The 19,250-nt window shown below is 35.6% G+C and overlaps 1 protein-coding gene across 1 annotated transcript; it reads right to left on the bottom strand.

Annotated features, from left to right (window-relative positions):
• Positions 1-8,647: 8,647 nt before the first annotated feature.
• LOC131018927 (uncharacterized) lies at positions 8,648-10,088 on the bottom strand. Its single transcript, XM_057947612.1, has 2 exons — positions 9,279-10,088; positions 8,648-9,202 (listed from the first exon to the last, which is right to left on the bottom strand). Exons 1-2 carry the CDS (start codon positions 10,086-10,088, stop codon positions 8,648-8,650), a joined length of 1,365 nt encoding a protein of 454 aa, XP_057803595.1.
• Positions 10,089-19,250: the final 9,162 nt, after the last annotated feature.

Raw genomic sequence — 19,250 nt, 5'->3', positions numbered from 1 at the left:
AAGCCAAAAGGAACTTTTTAAACACTTCCCCTAGGGTTTAGATATTCCATTTAGGGTTTAGATTATCCATTTAGGGTTTAGATGTTCCATTTAGGGTTTAGATTATCCATTTAGGGTTTTTAAATGTTCCATTTAGGGTTTAGATGATGCTGTTGTTTCTATATTTGTTCTGCATGTTTGGCACTTATGGCACTATTAGTGCCATAAGTGCTAAAAAGACCATTTTACTTTATTTTATTTTGGATTTTCGTTGGCACTTATGGCACTATTAGTGCCATAAGTGCCATAAAATAAAATAATAAAGTAAATTTTTTTGACTTGGGGGTGGGTGGGGTGGGTGGGGTCGGGGGTCTGGGGGGTAGACAGGGCAGGGGGAGTAAAAAAAAATTTCAGTGCCATAAGTGCCATAAAATAAAATAATAAAGTAAAAGTTTTTGGCTTGGGGGTGGGTAGGGTGGGTGGGGTCGGGGGTCTGGGGGGTAGACAGGGCAGGGGGAGTAAAAAAAAAATTTCGTTGGCACTTATGGCACTTATGGGCACTTATGGCACTAATAGTGCCATAAGTGCCTAACCCGACCCGCGTGCCTGATCCTACCCGGCACGCGACCCGTGCTCCTGACCCTACCCAGTCCGCCCAATTAAGGGCAAAAACGTCCCAAAGTTATAAAAATGGCCAAAATTTGTGTTTTTTCAATGTGTGGCCATAAATTGTGTTTTATGCTTCATTTTGGCTACTTCAAAATTTTACTCTTAATTATATTGTCAATGAAGAAAGAGTCTCATCATGTGGTATAATATGTAAATAAATTAGTATATACAGTTAATCTATTGTGGGATAGTGTTCATAAATATAATATGACTATTTTTTATGGACACCCAAAAAGTATAATAGAACTATTTTTAGAGTGTGTTATCTTTGATGGATAAATTTATCATGAGAAAAAAAGGGATAACAAAAATTTATGCCTTTAAATATCTCATTTATTTTTCCTCATTTTCTACAAAAGAGAAGTTTACCATTTTTTATTCATTCTTTTCATTTCAAAAAGTGATAATATTATCATATCATTTTAATTCATTTAATTATCTCTATTTTTTTCACGATAAATTTATTCACGAGAAATAACACATCTTATATAACAAAGGAAATATTGGATATGATTGTATCATAGTCACGTAACGGCTCTACATATGCCCTATCGTGCCTAAATTTGCCAAATGTTAGCACTTAGCAGCTATTTCGTTCAAATCCACGTACAATATTATAGGTATGTGAACTATTTTCAATTGAACGGTGCATTTAGGACTAACAATTTATTGCAACAATACTCATTAAATTTAATACTCTCTTCATCCCATTTTAAATATCTTATTTCTTTTCGACACGATTATTTAAATACATATTAATTAAATTATTAACTGATGTAGTGTAGAATTGAAAAGGTGATGTGGGCCTCAAATATTTTCACTTTTTGTGATTATTTTTTTCTATAAAATGAAATAAGACATTTGAAGTTAGACAACCTTAGAAGAAAAACAAGACACTTAAAGTGGGACAGAGAGAGTATTATTCTTGTTCAGTTGATAAAATTATTACTTTACACTATTTCAAATAAAATAATATTTGAATTATTTTTTATTACTCCATCCGTCCACCAATTAAAGGCCTCTATGAAAAAACACGGGTTTTAAGAAAAAAATGTATTTTTATTAGTTGAGTGGAGAAAGGGTCCAACTTTTTAAGAAAAAGTGTATTTTTATTAGTTGAGTGGAGAAAGGGTCCCACTTTTTGGTAAATAATCTTTTGACTTTTTTGATTAAATAATGAATAAAAACTTACCAAAAATAGGTAGGCCTTGTTTTTGTGGACGTCCCAAAAAAGCAAGTAGGTCTTGAATTGGTGGACGGATGGAGTATTAATTAATCTAACTAATAACTAATAATATTTTACATTTAATAGTAGTATAATTTATTTTGATTATTAAAATATATCTTATCGTACATTGGGCCAAAGAACGTACTACTGAATCTTGATACGTGGATTTTTGTAATTAGTTCAAAGTTAACTGATAAATAAGTAGTTTTATTTTTACTATTTCAATTTGATGAATAGAGTCAATTTGTGAGATAGTCATATTAAGCAATAAAACTCAATATTTGGCCACTCATCTAAAAACACAAATTAAAAAAAAAAAAAAACAAATTTTGATCATTTTTACGTTTTAGGACTATATTGCCCTTAATTAGGCGGACTGAGTTAAGGTTACATGCGCGAGTTGAGCTTCGGGTCGGGTTGAGTTCGCGAGTTATGATGGTACAATTGACACTATTAGTGTCAATTGTGTCATTCGTTACGTACACTTGACAAAATTAGTGTCAATTGTGCCAAGAGAAAGGGCGCGGCCGCTTACTTCCCACGGCCGCTAGCAGTTGATACAAATGACACTATTAGTGCTAATTGTGTCATTCATTAGATACATTTGGCACAATTAGTGCTAATTATGCTAAGAGAAAAGGGTGCGGCCGCGGAGAGAGGCGCGGTCGCTGACTTTCCTGCGACCACTGACAGTTGGTACAAATGGCACTAGTAGTGCTAATTATCTCATTCATTAGGTACACTTGACACAATTAGTGCCAATTGTGCCACCGGTTGCCTAGCGGGGTATTAGGTCCGGAGGGTCTCGAATAGGTGTATGGGGGGGAGAATACACCTATGGGCTATTTTTCTCCTCTAAAACAGAGGGATCTGAAGATAGAGATCAAAACGAAACTTTACAAGCAAACTAAGACACTTATTAACAGAAAGGAGTTTTGACCAAACATGGTTAACGACTGATACTGAACAACTCTTCAGTAAGGAGTTATCAGTTAAGTTTCTGGAACTTAACTGATGCACGTAAAGGCTTCAGTCGAGTTTGCTAAAACAGAGATGATATCACTCTTCCTGACTATCAAAGGATAGATCAGTCAAACTAATATCATACGCAACGGAAATAACTTTGTTTCGTAATAGCCTCGGTTGAGCACGTTGTTAGTCTTAGGTTTCTCTTTGCAGTTAATCAGAATTCAGTTTATCAAAAGAAAGAACACAAGTAAGAATGTAAAACTGAAAGCTGTAAATAACACAGAGACTTTTACGTGGTTCGAAAAACACTTCCTACATCCACGGTCGGTTGATCAAACCAACAATCCACTCCGCAAGTGCTTAACTGGTGCACTGCAAACCGAACCGTGTGCTTGTCGGGTGCACACAACCGTACCACTGAAGATTCCACTCTTCAGTACCAACACTTCACTCGCGTTGGATTTCTCACTTCTAGCACAACCCGCGCTAGGATCTCACGGAGTCAGAGTACCTTCCTGAACTCCTTTACCACTCAAACACTCGATTCTATCTCTCGAAAGGAGGTTTGAAAACTTGCCAACTATACTTCAAAGAACAAGTTCTTTGGAGCAAGTTTGACCTATGCTTCTCGGTAAAAAGAGGTTTGTCTAAGGTCTAAGAGAATGTGTGTAATCAGCAGTGACTGATTTTTTACTTTGGAATTCTCTTCTTCGATTCAAGCTTTGGGGAGATTAAGCTTTTGGCTGAGAAACTATTTTGACAGAGTTTCAGCTTATGTCGTTGAATCAGTGAAGATTGAAGTGATCCTCGAGCGCTATTTATAGGAGAGGTCTTGAATAGATCCGTTGGCGGAATACGTCTTCAAGATTTCTTCCGTTGGAGAGCTTTTCGAATTTGGGCTGAGGCTTCAATCTTCGAGGTTCCTTGTTTGGTGGGAACGACTATGTTGAAGAGCAGGAGATGTGACGTCTCTGATAAAGTAGCCACCAAATAGGAATGACCTCTGCAGAGAGGGATGATCCTGAGATCTCTGCATTTAATGCAGCTGTACTTTTGGAGTACGTGGCTTCCTTTGAACGTTGGAAGTTCAGTCCGAAGAAGAATGTTTAACTGATAATTGACTTTAGTATCAGTCCGCGGAGTCCACGCGGCACACATTAAGTAATCAGTTCCGAACTGATTCTTCAACTGATACTTCAGTTGGTATCTTCAGTCTTCCGTCCTTCGTCCTTCAGTCTTCATTCTTTAGTCTTCAGAACCGCAAGCTAAACTAGAAATGAACTCTAACACTCGAGTTCAAACAGTTCTAGTCTATTACAATTAAGACCTATGAATTTTGGTATCATCAGAACAAGGATTAGGATATTCCATAAAGTTCCCAACACGGGGCATTGAGCAAGGGAGAGAAGGAGCACGCGAGCAAGAATATTTTTTGGATCGAAATTATAAAATATGGCCATAATTTATGTTTTTCAGATGAGTGGACAAAAATTGAGTTTCATTGCTCAATATAACTATATAAGTGCATATTCCTTTAATAAATAAGTGTTCATGATACATGTAGGAAATAAACATATCTCATAACGAAGTTTTTTTTATTCAAAAATCGGTTGATGGAAAATTTGATAGTAAATGGCTATAAGTTCATAATTATTTATGGTGAATTCGGTAGAATTTGTTGAGATTTAATTATAGATTTGAAATCTATGTTTTAAGCAAATAAATTTAATGTATTTGATTGTTCAATTCTAAGTTGAAATGGATAAATAATTAATTTACAAAATTTGATGTTTGAGAATATAGGAAATCAAGTACCCACATTAAAATAAAGGGTTAATAGCCGGAAAATACACCAACTATTTTTGGATTTGCATATTGCACATGACCTTAAAAAATAGCTCCATAATACATGACTTTTTAATTTAGTTACAATTTGCACCCGCGTTGACCACCACCTTGATCGGTGTTGACGTGGCTCCCGGACTTTGCAGACGTGGACACACCGGCGATGTATTAAAATGACGTCGTTTTGTAAAGCTCTTATAAATAATAAAAAAAAAACAAGAGAAAAAACGTTATCATCCTGATTCATCTCCTTTCCTTCCCTCTTAATACAGTAACCCCCAAATCCTCATCCACCAAATCTCGACATCCTTCTATTGTCACCGGTTGAGAGTGGGGCGGCGATTCTCGCCGTGAATCGAGGGTAAAACGGCGGAAGCCGAGTGACAAAAATGAGAGGGGTTTTCAGAGAGATTTAAGGATTTAAGGAGAAGGGTTTCTGAAGCCGGAGACGTGGGCGCCGGTCTGCTGCTGCAGCGTTGATGTTGGAGTTCCAGGGGGAGGGAGGTACGGTTACTGAAAGGGGAAGACTGGGTGGCGGCGGAGCTCGTTGGAGCGGCGCGAATATGCTGATGGAGACGTCGTCGGTCTGTTTTAGAGTAATCCTCGCGGCGTCGACGTTGTACCTGTACCTGAGCTCCAGGTACCTCTCGCCCCAGGCCTCGATTAGGACGGCGGTGGCGCTTTCGCTCTAGCAATCCTCTCGGCCGCCGCCGGAGCCAGGGGTTTTCTGGTTCTGGATGGGGAGAGCGAGGGTTAGGGAGTTGGAAGAGGGCGGTGGGGCGGCGGCGACGGTGAAGGCGATCCACCCGTTGGGTGCGGGGGAAGGCTGGGACTGGATTTCATCGTCGTCTTCGATAGGCTGGTCCTAGAATTGGATGATTGAATCGAGATTGTAGAGAGAGAGAAATGGATGTATAGTCAATATTTTTCTTTATTTTTTTATTTTTTTATTTTTTCTCCTTATCAAAACGACGTCGTTTTGAACCCGTGGCTTGCCACCGTGTAATAAATGCCACGCGTAATGCCATGTAATTTAAAATAGTGTCCACGTCATCGCCGGTCAAACATAAGAGTGATCGAAATTTTCGCCGGGTGTAAATTGCAACTAAATCAAAAGGTCATGTATTTTGGAGCTATTTTTAAAGGTCGTGTGCAATATGCAAATCCGAAAATAGTTGGTGTATTTTCCGGCTATTAACCCTAAAATAAATGAAGAAGTCTAAAGTCATTTATAAGTGTTGTTCCATTAAAAGAAAAATAATCAATTATGCACCACTATGGTTCACCATAATGAATCTTTTTTGTTAGCCATTTATAGGTAGCTCAATTTCTTATGAGTAACCATTTAAGATCGAGCACAGGCATGTTCATATCGCACTTGTCGCAATAAGTGGCGCAGTTTGCAGTTTTGGTTCAACCACTTCATGTGAACAAACCATAGACATTCCACCTATAAATAGAGGGCTCCAACGTGTTAGAATCACTCATTCAATTAACCTTACTATTTCGATCGATTATAAAAAGCCAGTATAGTGTATAAATGTATGTAAATCAAAATTTAGGAGTATGCTAGGGCTTGATTATTTTATTTTATCTTAGTATTTATTATGTGGTGATTATGTGAATTATATATGCATGAAATATTTAAAATATTATTCCTATAAGATCTTAAGGAGGCAATTCCTCAATCAGATTCCAAATGGAATGTGTCAATTCCTACTCATAGAAATATACCTATTAACTATTAATAGGAATATACTTATAAATTGAACACTACCTCATCCGGAATATTAATAAGTATATTCTGTGACGCCCGAGGACGAAGTACGGAGTGATCTCCGGTGCAAAGAGGCACGGACAAGGAGCGGCTCCGATTAAGACTTCCAAGCGGAGGGGCGCAGGGATGAACCGGAACACACCCGAACGAGAGGGATTCCGAGAATATGCAGGTATGAGACTGCATATTCGAGGAGAGCTTAAATGATTTGATAGGTGCTACTCATATCAACAAGATGCATCTTCTTTTCTGGTGCCCACGTGGAAGAAACCTCAAGGTTAAGCGTGCTTGACTTGGAGCAATTTCGGGATAGGTGACCCCCTCAGAAGTTTCTCAGGGAGCGTGTGAGTGAGGACAAAACACATTAGAAAAGACTTGTGTTGGTATGTGGGGACAACCGTTAACTCTGGAGCCGGGCTGTTCTATGAGAATATAATAATAACTAAATTCTAAAATTTATCATCATTTTTTATAATTTATTAACTTTGCATTCTAGTTCAAGTTGGGACGAATAATAACTCAATTCTAAAATTTATCATCAATTTTTTATAATTTATTAACTTTGCATACTAGTTTCAAGTTGGAACGAATTGAGTTATGATATGGTAGATATTGTTGTTATTGTTATTGTTGTCATCATCATCTTGAACAGGGATATAGTAGATATTACTCCCTCCGTCCGCGAATTAAAGCCCCATTTGCCTCTAAATATTTGTCCGCGAATTAAAGCCCCATTTGCCTTTTTGTACCCTTTTACCCTCCCTCTTTACTTTAAATTACTACCCTTTGCCATTAATTATCCCACCTAATTTTTTAACCTACTTAATTATAGATTTAAGTATTCATCCTTAATTAATGCAAAATAAATTTATGTCTATCAAATGGAATTCTAGAGAATTCCACATTTCGCAGTTGCCTCTCTCTCTCTCTACCAAACCCTAGACTGCGCCGCGTTCTTCTCTCTTTGCATCGTCTCTCTCTTGTTCTTCCTAAATCTACCATTGTTGTGTTACTCCATGGATCATCCATTTGAAACTGAATCGATTGTGCCGGAAACCTCGGCCTCTGATCTTTGTGAATTGGCGCCGTGGTTGCTGGCTGAAACCGAGCCGCCGCACCTTCCTATCTCTGAATCGGAGAAAATGACGTCGGTATCTGAAGCGGCGCCGTGGTTGCTGCCGGATACTGAAGCGGCTCGTCTCCCTCTCTCTGAATCGGAGAAGATGTCGCCGGTAGCTGAAGCGGCGCCATGGTTGCTGCCGGATACTGAAGCGGCTCGTCTCCCTCTCTCTGAATCAGAGCAGATCTCGCCGGTAGCTGAAGCGACGCCGTGGTTGCTGCCAGATACTGAAGCGGCTCGACTCCCTCTCTCTGAATCGGAGCAAATCTCGCCGGTAGCTGAAGCGGCGCCGTGGTTGCTGCCAGAAACTGAGCCGCCGGGCCTCCCTCTCTCTGAATCGGAGGAATCTCTCTCTGAATCACCGGACTATGATTCTGACGGCTTCCATCTCTCTGAACACATCAGACGAGAGAGGGAAAAAACCGATCGAATCTCAGAGCTCCGCGAATCTTTCAGACGCGATCGGGAGAAGGCCGCTCGAATTTCAGACCTCCGAGAATATTTTAGATGAGAGCGCGAGGAGGCCAAGCGAATCAGGTTATCTCGTTCTGTTAAACCAGGTGAAATCGTGATTTTTACTTTGGTGGGGATGGCTGGTGATGCCTTATGTGTGTTTTCATTTCAGCTTCTTTGGTGGGGATGGCTGGTGATGCCTTATGTGTTTGCTGCCTTCTCTGTGCTCTCTGATTGCGTTCTCTGTTTGCCTTCATTGTGTACCTGTGATGCTCTATTTGTTCTCTGTGATGCCTTATGTTTTGCATGGTGAATGCCGATTGTGTACCTTTGTTGCTCTCTGTGTACCTGTGATGCTCTCTATGTACCTGTGATATCGATTGTGCATCTTTGGTGCACAATCGGCATCGTTGGTGCCGATTGAGTGACTTTGGTGCCGATTGAGTGACATTGGTGCCAATTGAGGTAATTGTAATAGCCCAGTGATGATGTTAAAGTCTGAGGGCAACATCTACGAAAAGTTTACATTCCAAACACCCCAAAAACATGCATGGTGTTTGTCCTTGTAAACATTTTCACCTGTAATTACATAGGCTTCTACAGAATTCTAGTCTATAAGTAACACTTCATTCAGCCCTTCTATGACATCTTCAAGCCTTAAAATTTCGCCTTCTTCACTTGATTCCATCTGTAGGATCTCTAGACTTTCCTTGACAAGTGATTCTTCAACTTGAATACATCGTGGTAACATCCCCTGCCTCGACAGTCTTTCTTTATTCATATGTGGAATCTTGTAGTTGTTCCCACCCTTACACTTGATTATCTCTTGATAGCAGCCTTGTAAGGTTAGGAAAACATTGTTGAGCTTCTCTGGTGGGTATTCCTCGTACGCAGCTTTCACATTCTCTAGTAACTCCTCGACATTCTTGGCTGGTTTTTGATCTTTTAGGCTCTGAATAGCTCTGAAAAACCCGAGGTCGTTGACATTTGTATCCGGTGAATTAGCTGGCTGGCATACTAATTGGAATTTAAATCCATTAGTATTTGCAACCGCTTGAAACTCTGGATCATTTGCTTGAATGTGTGGTTTAACATTATCTTGTTGGATATATATGTGCTTGCTTGATGTCTTCGTCCACTTGGCCATGAAGTCAGGAACCATCTGCCATAGTAAGGCTATATGATGAATTTGCAAATATTCTGATAGCATTTAATAGAAAAAAATTGAGCATGCTTACCTGTTTTATAAGGCAGTCTCTAATGATGGGCTTAGTGATTGCTGCAATTGCCTTAACTTCCAGTGTACCTTTCACTCTGTTTTTCGAGTTCCTTTGTGCTGGCTCTGTGGTTATGAAAGGATAAATGCCTAACTTTCCATCGAATATGACTGTGCCATCTTCATCAATGATAGGCCTCGCAGCAGCACACATAAACATGATTTTTTCAATATGCCTTTTTGATTTGCATGTCCTATGTGGTTCTTCCTCATCGGGCAGGAGGTAGTATCTATCATTGGTTTTGGTAAGATAGAACCATTTTTCATCGATGTGGATGGTGTTGTACATACTTTGAAATGGTATAAAACCATCCTCACTTACCCTACTGAGCTGTTTAAGGCTCCACCTCAGCCTACATAGCTTGTTTTGTGTGGTAAGGAAGGGTTTTATGGCATTTGTATGTGGTTTCAGTTTTTTCTCCTTCACCCATTGATGAAGCAAAGATTTAGACACTCCTAGGTGAGTCGACATGCATCTGAGTGTACTTCTTTCTAAAACTGAAAGTTTTTTGACTTTTTCACCATCAATGAGCATCTTATCCTTGTGTATACATCCTTTTCTAATTGATTTAACATGGACAGGTACACCGGATGCTCTTTGATTGGAGACTTGGCTCCAAATCCTCCAAATGGTCTTCAAGTTTACTTTGAAGTGAAGTGCCGCCTCTTTTTTTGCTCCATGGCGAAGGTTGCCTTCACTGCTATGCTCTAACAGCCACTGGGCAACTTTGTTTCTTTGATCATCTTGTAACTTTGGCCTTTCTATAGCCATTTTTTGTTTTAGAGTAACAGTAGGATTTAAGGAAAATTAGGTGGGAATTGAATGAGGTGGAGATGTGGATTTATAGTGTAAATGGCGGGCCCTTGTACTTTTGGCTCCAAAGTTTTGGAGCCAATTTGGATGATGCCTATTTTAATAAATTTATTTTGGCAGCAGCACACGTGTACCATTTCTTTGTTTCTTTGAATTTTGCCTATGCCTATTCAATTTTGAACAGTTTCGAATTCCACTCTCAAAATTAATTAATCAATGAAACATTTGCCTATTAAATTTCGAATTCTGCCTATTAAATTAATTAATCAATGAAACATAAAATTAAGACTTAAATTGAAACATAAAATTAAATGGAAAGCTTAAAGTCAATAAAGTAAAAGCATTCTCTTAAGTAAAGATTAGCAAAAAGTAAACAACTACCCTTATCTTTTACCTATAACACCTTTTTCAGCTTTCTTAGTCTCCGTGCCCAACAGTAAATGGGGCTTTAATTCACGGACGGAGGGAGTATTAATTACATGGGAGATTTTTATACCTACTTTCAATAATCTAATATTATATTATAAAAGATGAGTTTTTTTTTTTTTTTTTTTCTCTCTCTCTCTCTCTCTTCGCCCATCATTTTTTTTCACTATTTTTATCTCTATTTTTTTTATATATAATTTAATTCTTTTCTAAAGATCATCAAATTTGATTTATGAAAAAATATTTAACATTCATCTTAAATTTAAGTTCATGACAAAATATTTAATAAGGTATAAAAATCATCAAAAATGAATTTAAAATGAATAAATTACGAAAATTTTAAAATATTTTATTTTCTCTCTTCGTTAAAATTTTATAAATTTTTATTTATGTTTATGTATGAAAATATATATTTATTTATTATGACATGTAATACTCTATAATTATATTGTGGAATGTTAATTTTCATTATTAAATAATTTAAAATTTTTAGGGTTAATTGCCGGAAAAACCATATACTTTTTCGAAATTTGGTTTTTTCCCATGACAAAAAAAACCTGAACAGAAATCCATGAATTGAACAATTTATTGCATTTTTCCCCCGCGTCTATTTTCCGGCGATCTCCGATGGAGGTCCGATCCAACGTGGCTGCCACCTAACCATAATTTTCCACCTCACCCTAACACCTAATTTTCCACCTCACCTCAACCCAAAACCCTCACAGCAGCCCTAAGCATCGAAAATTCTCCATCTTCTTGCCACGGCCTCGGCGAATTTGAGGATGTGCTTGGTGATCCCGCAGGTGAGGCCGCGGAAGAGGGTCTCCGGAATGGTGGGGTGGGCCGAGAAGACGGAATCCAAGAGATTCCGCTCGGCCGGAAACTGGTCCTTGGCGAAGGTGGTGAATTCGGATGAGATCGGAGGTGATGTCGGCGTCGTCGGCGGTGTATTCCTCCAGCAGCACCTTCAATTCCCCCTCCAAATACGACATGGCGCGCTGCACCACGCTGCCGGCGCAGTTGATCGTGTAGGCGTACTTGTAATCGGATGCCAAATTGGCCAGCGAATTCGACAGCGACGTCACGCGATCCACGGCGTCCAGGAACCACGCCGCGTCTTCCTCTCTCAGGCGCCTCCATTTCACGTGGCTCTCCATCGAATCGTAGCCGTCCATTTTCTCCTCCACGAGCATCAGGAATTTCTCCATGACGATGGGCGCGGCGTCGCCGCCCGACTCCAGCGACGAGATGTAGCGGTCGATTTCATTGGAGATTGTGGGGGAGATCGGGCGTTTCTGGGGGTGGCCCCTCTTCTTTGTCGTCCATGGGCGTTGAAGATTTTCTAATTCAACTGTCAAAAAATCATGAAACGACGTCGTTTAATTGCCGACGATGACACGTTGGAATTCCGATTGCCACCTCGGATTCAATTTCGCCGGAAAATAGACGCGGGGGAAAAATGCAATAAATTGTTCAATTCATGGATTTCTGTTCAGATTTTTTTTGTCATGGGAAAAAACCAAATTTCGAAAAAGTATATGGTTTTTCCGGCAATTAACCCAAATTTTTATAAGTATAATTATCATTACTATTTCTACAGAGTTGAAAATTTATGTTTTTAAATTCGAGATTTTATTGAGTAATTGATATGAATTATTTTATTTTATTTTTAAAATATATTTTATATTTATTTATATTTTAATTTTATTTAATATTTATACTTTATTTATTTAAACATATTGATATTGTTTAATTTTGATGTTCACCGTATATTTTACGGATGGATGTACTAGTCATTAGTTAATGATGACATTCATTTACACATTTGAATGGCACTTTCATCCGTTAACACTAAAATTTGGTATCGTGTGACGTGTGCACATGTTTTTAACAACGTGTGTGATTTTGCATGTTTCTAATAAAAGTAAACTAGTGTGTAACCCGTCGAATTTCGACGGGAAATCACTTTATATTATAATTACTATTATATACTATTATTTTTCATTATAGCATATGAAATTGTTTTTATATAAATTATTTTTAATTTTTAATTTTATTTGATTAAAATAAATTACTGGTACAGTTTAAGCTATAATAATCTCAACAATTTTTGTCAGTTATATGTTAATTTTTGTTGAGAGTTAAAGTAGATTGTCTTTTTATATAAATTTTTATTTGATGAAATTTTATAAAAAGTTGATGTGAGATTGGAGATTTTAGAAAAATAAGAAGAAAAAGATTTAGGTGTAGGATTGACACATTTTATTTTTTTGTTAATCGTATATAGGAAAGATTTACTAATTTTAATGAAGTATAATTTTTATAAATTTTAGACCACATCTTATATATGAACATTATCTTATCTAAACCTTACAAAACTTTTGAACATCATCTTGTCTGTAGCTTGAAATATAACATTTGACTTTTATACGTCGAACTTCTAATCTTACCTGAAGCTTGTTATATGAGATTTGGCTTATGAGCACCATCTCATTTGTAACTTGTGAGCAACATCTCATTTAGAGCTCGTAAGACCATAACTGACTTGTGAGCATCATCTCGTCTATAGTTTAATAGACCGGAGTTGAATTCTAAGCCTCACACATTTCGAGCTTGAAAGACCACAAATGAGTGCTAAGCATTATCTCATTTGAAGTTTCAAGGTTGAAATTAAGTTATGAGCATCATTTTGTTTGGAGCTTGACAAACCACTTCTAATTTATGAGCATCACATTGTTTGGAGCTAAAATAGTCGTAAGACCATAACTGGCGTGTGAGCATCATTTCGTGTGGAGCTTGAAAGACTATAACTGACTTGTAAGCATCATCTCGTTCATAGTTTGATAGATCAAAGTTGAGTTCTAAGCATCACTCTTTTGGAGCTTGAAAGACCGCCGATGAGTGCTAACCATTATCTCATTCGAAGCTTAAAGGACCGGAAAGTTATAAGCATCATCTCATTTGGAGTTTGACAAACTACTTCTGACTTATGATCATCATATTATTTGGAGCGAAAATTGAGTTTTGAGTACATCTTGTATGAAGCTTGATAGACCACCTCTGACTTTATATCATTATCTCGTCTGGAGTTTGAAATATTAAAAATGAATTTTGAGAATCATCTCATCTAGAGCTATAAAAAAATATATGTATATACATAGCGGAAATGCTTATAAATCAATTGGTCAATTTGTATTGTCATTAATTTAATACAAAAGATAATTTTTTCAAGTTGAATAAATAAAAAAACTTATGCAAACATATCAAGATGAATTAGTTTTAAATATATTAAGCCAAATTTTACTATATTTTAATTTATTTATATAAATATTAGTGTTTAGAAAATCATCTTATGTTTAATAGATAATTAGAATTTTCAGCTTTCTCAATATTAGTACTGTGGTAAACTCGTCATTTTTTAAAATTGAATTAGATAATTAAAATTTAAAGTTTTCACATTTACGCTAAACTGAATTTCCCTTGAACCTACATCAAATAATTGAATTTTTTAATCCAATTATTGGTTAATCCAGTTAAACCAAGTAACATATTTAGTTTTGCAAAAATCAATAATAATTAATTCATATTGTTGTTGGTTGATTTGATTTTTTAAGAAATAACAAAACTAAATTATTTGATCTTTTTTAAATATAACTATTTACTGGCCAACTAAAAGTTAATTGATGACCAAATTAAATTGATGATGAAAATATATAAATCATGAAATACTTCTACAAGTATTTATATAGCCTTTAATCAAGATGAAATTTGATTAAAAATCAATGTGGGATAAGATATACTTCTTGTGAAAAAAATGAAAATGGAGCAGAATAGAGAATTTTCAAAATGGTGAGATTTTATATATGCCACATAGGCTAAACCATTTCCAATTATAAAGTTATTAGATAAATTAAATTAATTTTTAGTATTATGAATATAACTATTTATTTGGCCAATTAAAAGTTAATTGACCAAATTAAATTGGCACTGCAAATATATAAAGGATGAGATACTACACAATATAGACTTTAGTCAAGATGAAGTTTGATTAAAAATCAATGTGGGATAAGACATGTGACTTGCGAAAAAAATAATGAGAATAAAGGAGAATAGAGAGTTTTCAAAATGATCGAACTATAGAATACCACATACATATTTTCGTAGTTTAATTTTATAGAATAATAGTCATCATCTAAATTGATTTACTTTATTTAAATTAATATACTATGTATATACTATATACTACAAAAAATCGCAAGGCTTATTTTTATATTGATTTTACATTTGCTAAAATTTAATTAAAAAGTGTCATAAAAATCAAATATGAGGTTTCAAATTGCATCATTTTATTTTAATAAATATATTTTTATATAAATTTTACATTTGCTAAAATATTGTAAAGCTAAATGTTGATTTATAGAATTAATAAAATATAAATAACATCAGAAAAATAAATTTATTAATTTATTATTTTATTATTTTAATATATGGACTAACATTATTCAATAAATTAATTATTTCCAAAGTAACATTAGATAATTTAAATTAATTTTTTAATAAAAATTTTAACCAGTTATTTTTTCCAACTAAAAGTCAATTGACCAAATTAAATTGATGATGAAAATATATAAAGGATGAGATATTACTACACAAGTATTTATATAGCCTTTAATTGAGATGGAGTTTAATTAAAAATCAATGTGGGATAAGAGATGTTTTTTGTGAAAAATGAAAATGAAGGAGAATAGAGAATTTTCAAGAAATTTTCAGATATGCCACATAGGCTAAACCATTTTCCTGTTATAAAGAAGATTTGAAGATCAGCACAAAACATCAAGTAAAAATTCATCATTAGTATAAGGGGTACTTCTCTACGGCCAAAACATCAAACATAAAATTCATCATTTGTAAATGATTGTTAAGAATAATTAAGATTAATATTATTCACATTATAAATATATGAAATAAAAAATGAATAAAATGTAAAATGTAGAATTAAGAAGAAAAAAGAGAATGGAATAAAGATATAAAAATGGTTTGATCAAACTTGCCGTTTTTCTTTCTAAACCAATCAAACTTGCCGTTAGTTTATGTTTTAAATGCAAGGTGCTTGCATTAGGGTGGAAGTTATGGCAAGACAACTATCATTAAAAATATGAAATAAAATAAAGAATGAATAAAATGTAGAATTTAGAAAAATGAGAATGGGAGGATATGAGGATGTCACTTAAGAGTGAGAATTATGGCAGCTTCAACATTTAACCTATTTAATAATAGATAGATTTATGTCTTGTGAAAATATGAAAAGCTTCATGGAAATATTGAGACTAATCGTTGGTATGGAATAAGAAATTGTTCTTCATTTTTTTTATGAAAAGAAAATTTATCCTTTTTGAGAAAAATATAGAGTTTAATTATATCCCTTTTCTTTTGAAAAGATATAGAAGAAAAAAATTAAAGGAAATATTATCTTTTATACTAATTTAAAATATAAAGTACAAAACGCCTAAAAATATACTCCGTATAAAAGTACAAAAGTGTGATCTATTGATTAATCTTTAAATTTCTACCTAGTGGGGCAAGAATTAAACATTTTTATAATATTACCAATGTATAAATAGAAATATATATACATGAAAAAAATAAGGTGGACATTTAAATAATATAATCGTATAAAACTTTCATATAGCACTATCTCATAGTAGGCATTTAAATAAGTTTTTTATTCATCCAAATATTCATAGGTGAATTTAGACGGCAATATAGGCAAAATTAAAGTAAAGTATCGTTTCTTCGAACCAAAAGCAGAATAAAAGTAGATGCTCAAGATTGTTTCCTTGTGTTTGTGAAATGACACTTCACATCAGCTTTGACGAGCGAGGCGCTCCTCAATATTACGCTTCAATGCGAAATTAATCATTTTCCGAGTCTCTTCCACGGAAAAACTATCAAAAACAAATCTTGTTCAAACATATAACATTCATGAATTTGAAATGATATAATTACTGTCTTAACTCGCGTGTAATATTATTACCATTTGCCATGGATTCCAAGCTTGACACGTCTCCATGTTCAACGAAGAAGAATTCTTATGAAAAATTTCTTGAGTTTTTGGCAACAACTGCAAATGTATGGAAATGGTGATATTGGCTAGATGAGGATTACACAACAGGTTCTGGAAAATCGATGGTACAGGAAAACAGATAAATTGCATAGTTTCATTATAGACATTTTCATGATAAACAAATAACTAAACATCTGAATAAATATGGACACGAAAAGCAAGCTAAAAACATAATAATAATTTACGACTATGGATTTCTTCACTTGTTTTATTCCGTCACTATGGTGAAATATATATACGAATATCATTTGCAAAGCTTTGGATGGAAAAAAATTATAGCAAAGACATAGTGATAAATTTAGCGTTTAATTTGTCCCATAATTGCGGCTACAATAAGACAATTGAAACAAATCATGGGATACTCGTCAGTTACTTCAAAAAATTCGAGATTCCTCCATCATGCTTAAAAATAATGCTAATATTATAATGATTAGAATTAAATATAGATTAAGAAGGGGTAAAATGAACGTTTTAGAAAAATAGGAACAAAAATATTTTGGAGTGCCATGTAGGAGAGAGAATCACTATGGAGGCTGCAATATGTATTGCTTTATAGAATTGATAGATTACTCATTTTGCGATTTAATTTTTAGAGTATGAAAGACCTATTAGAAAATAACAATGAAGTGCAACATAATTAATAAATATTATTTCTCTTATCAATAATTAAGATTTAATTAACAATGAAAGAAAAATGAGGAACATTTTTTTTATCTAAAAACTTATCAATAATTAAGATTTAATTAACAATGAAAGAAAAATGAGGAACATTTTTTTATCTATTTTTTAAAAGATAAAATTATTATTAAGGGTTAATTGCTGCTAAATCCATATACTTTTTCAATTTTCGGTTATTTTCCATAACAAAAAAAAAATCTGCTTTAAAATCCATGAATTGAAAAATCGATTGGAAATTTGCCCCGTGTCCGATTTCCGGCCATCGGCAAAATGAGTCAGATCCTATGTGGCGCAATTCAATCCAAGTGTTAAATTTAAAGAGTGACATGGGCGCCACATAAGATAAGTTTTCCACCTAAGCATTTCTCTCTCTCTCTCTCTCTCTCTCTCTCTCTCTCTCTCTCTCTCTCTCTCTCTCTCGGTTTCCTACAGAATTCGCTCAACACACCCACAAAATCAATTTATTTCTCTCGGCTTTTGGCCTCATAATTCGCCGTTGCGACCCTCCTTCCCGGCGAAGGGCGACACTCATGCACTGCTCTCGACCTTTCTCTTCTCTTTCGCTCATCACAGATCGACGACACCCGTGCACAGCCTCCTCTCGATCCCCGGCGATTGCAACAGCAGCCATGGCCGCCGCCGCTCTGAGCTCTAGCCACCCCTCTATTCACTTTCCCGGTCTTCTCGACCGAACCACGTAAATCCGGTGTCGTTTACTGCTTTTATTTACTGTATTATTTCTCGTTACATCAATACGGAAGCTCTGCCGCCTCTCTCTCCTCTCTAATCCAACCGCTGCCGCCCGAACCCTAAATCTCCAACCCAATCCTTCTCTCTTGCAACTTTCGGTGAGCAGTGGTGAAGACCGCCATCACCGATCCCTCATTCTTTCCCGGTTCCAGCCGACAACAGCAAGGCCATCACCGACTGTCCCCTCTCCTTCGTCCCCATGGCCACAATGTTCATTCCATTGATTTGCTCATGAATTCGAGCTTGTGCTGAAGTTTTCATCCATGTAATTTGAAGAACCCTAAATCCTCTTCAAAGACGCGAAAGGCAGAGAAACCCTTGATTTTAGGTTAATTTGTCAACACTCACAATCAAAACGACGTCGTTTTAATTAAATGTCAAACGACGTCGTTTCATTTAACGAACGGTGGAGACACGCTGGATCTCTGACTGCCAACTCGGATTAAATTTGGGGCAAAAATCGGACGCAAGGGGAAATTTTCAATCGATTTTTCAATTCATGGATTTTAAAGCAGATTTTTAGCCCTATTATTAATATAAAGATACAATTATTATTACAAAATCGCCTGTTAGCGGACATGAATTTAGCGGCAATTAGCGGAAATAAAAAATATAGAGTAGTATCATTGTTATTGTTGGGATAAATTACAAAATGTTTTAATTTGATATCAAAATCGCCTTTGATGACATGTCTACTGCTGTATTTTGTAGAATGCAACTCACCTGTTAAGGAGTGTGCTTTTTATGTTTCAGATTCTCAGTTTGAAAGATCAACAGATATGATCTGCTGATAGTGCATGAAGATCAATCTCCAGAAGTCTTGAAGACTTACTGACCTAAAGATATCCAGTTGAGTGAAATAAAGTTGGAGTTGATAAACTAATGGCCGCTAACACTGATGAAACCCTAGCTGATAAGATTCCATGTTAGCCCCCAATCAATGGTTTTTAAAGAAAAAGTCAACCTGCACTTATATCAGACGAAGGACAGACGAAGTATATAGAAAATATCTTAAGATATTTAGTGCAAATTATACCCCAGTTAACGCGGATCACATAGTATCTGGAGATATGGCAGACAAAGTATAGAAAATATTATAATGTAAGGATTCAGTTGTACGATGATGCAAAAATCTAACAGTG

This window comes from Salvia miltiorrhiza, chromosome 3, assembly GCF_028751815.1.
Source record: "Salvia miltiorrhiza cultivar Shanhuang (shh) chromosome 3, IMPLAD_Smil_shh, whole genome shotgun sequence".
NCBI lineage: Eukaryota > Viridiplantae > Streptophyta > Magnoliopsida > Lamiales > Lamiaceae > Salvia > Salvia miltiorrhiza.
This window is presented reverse-complemented; position numbering and strand designations above follow the sequence as displayed.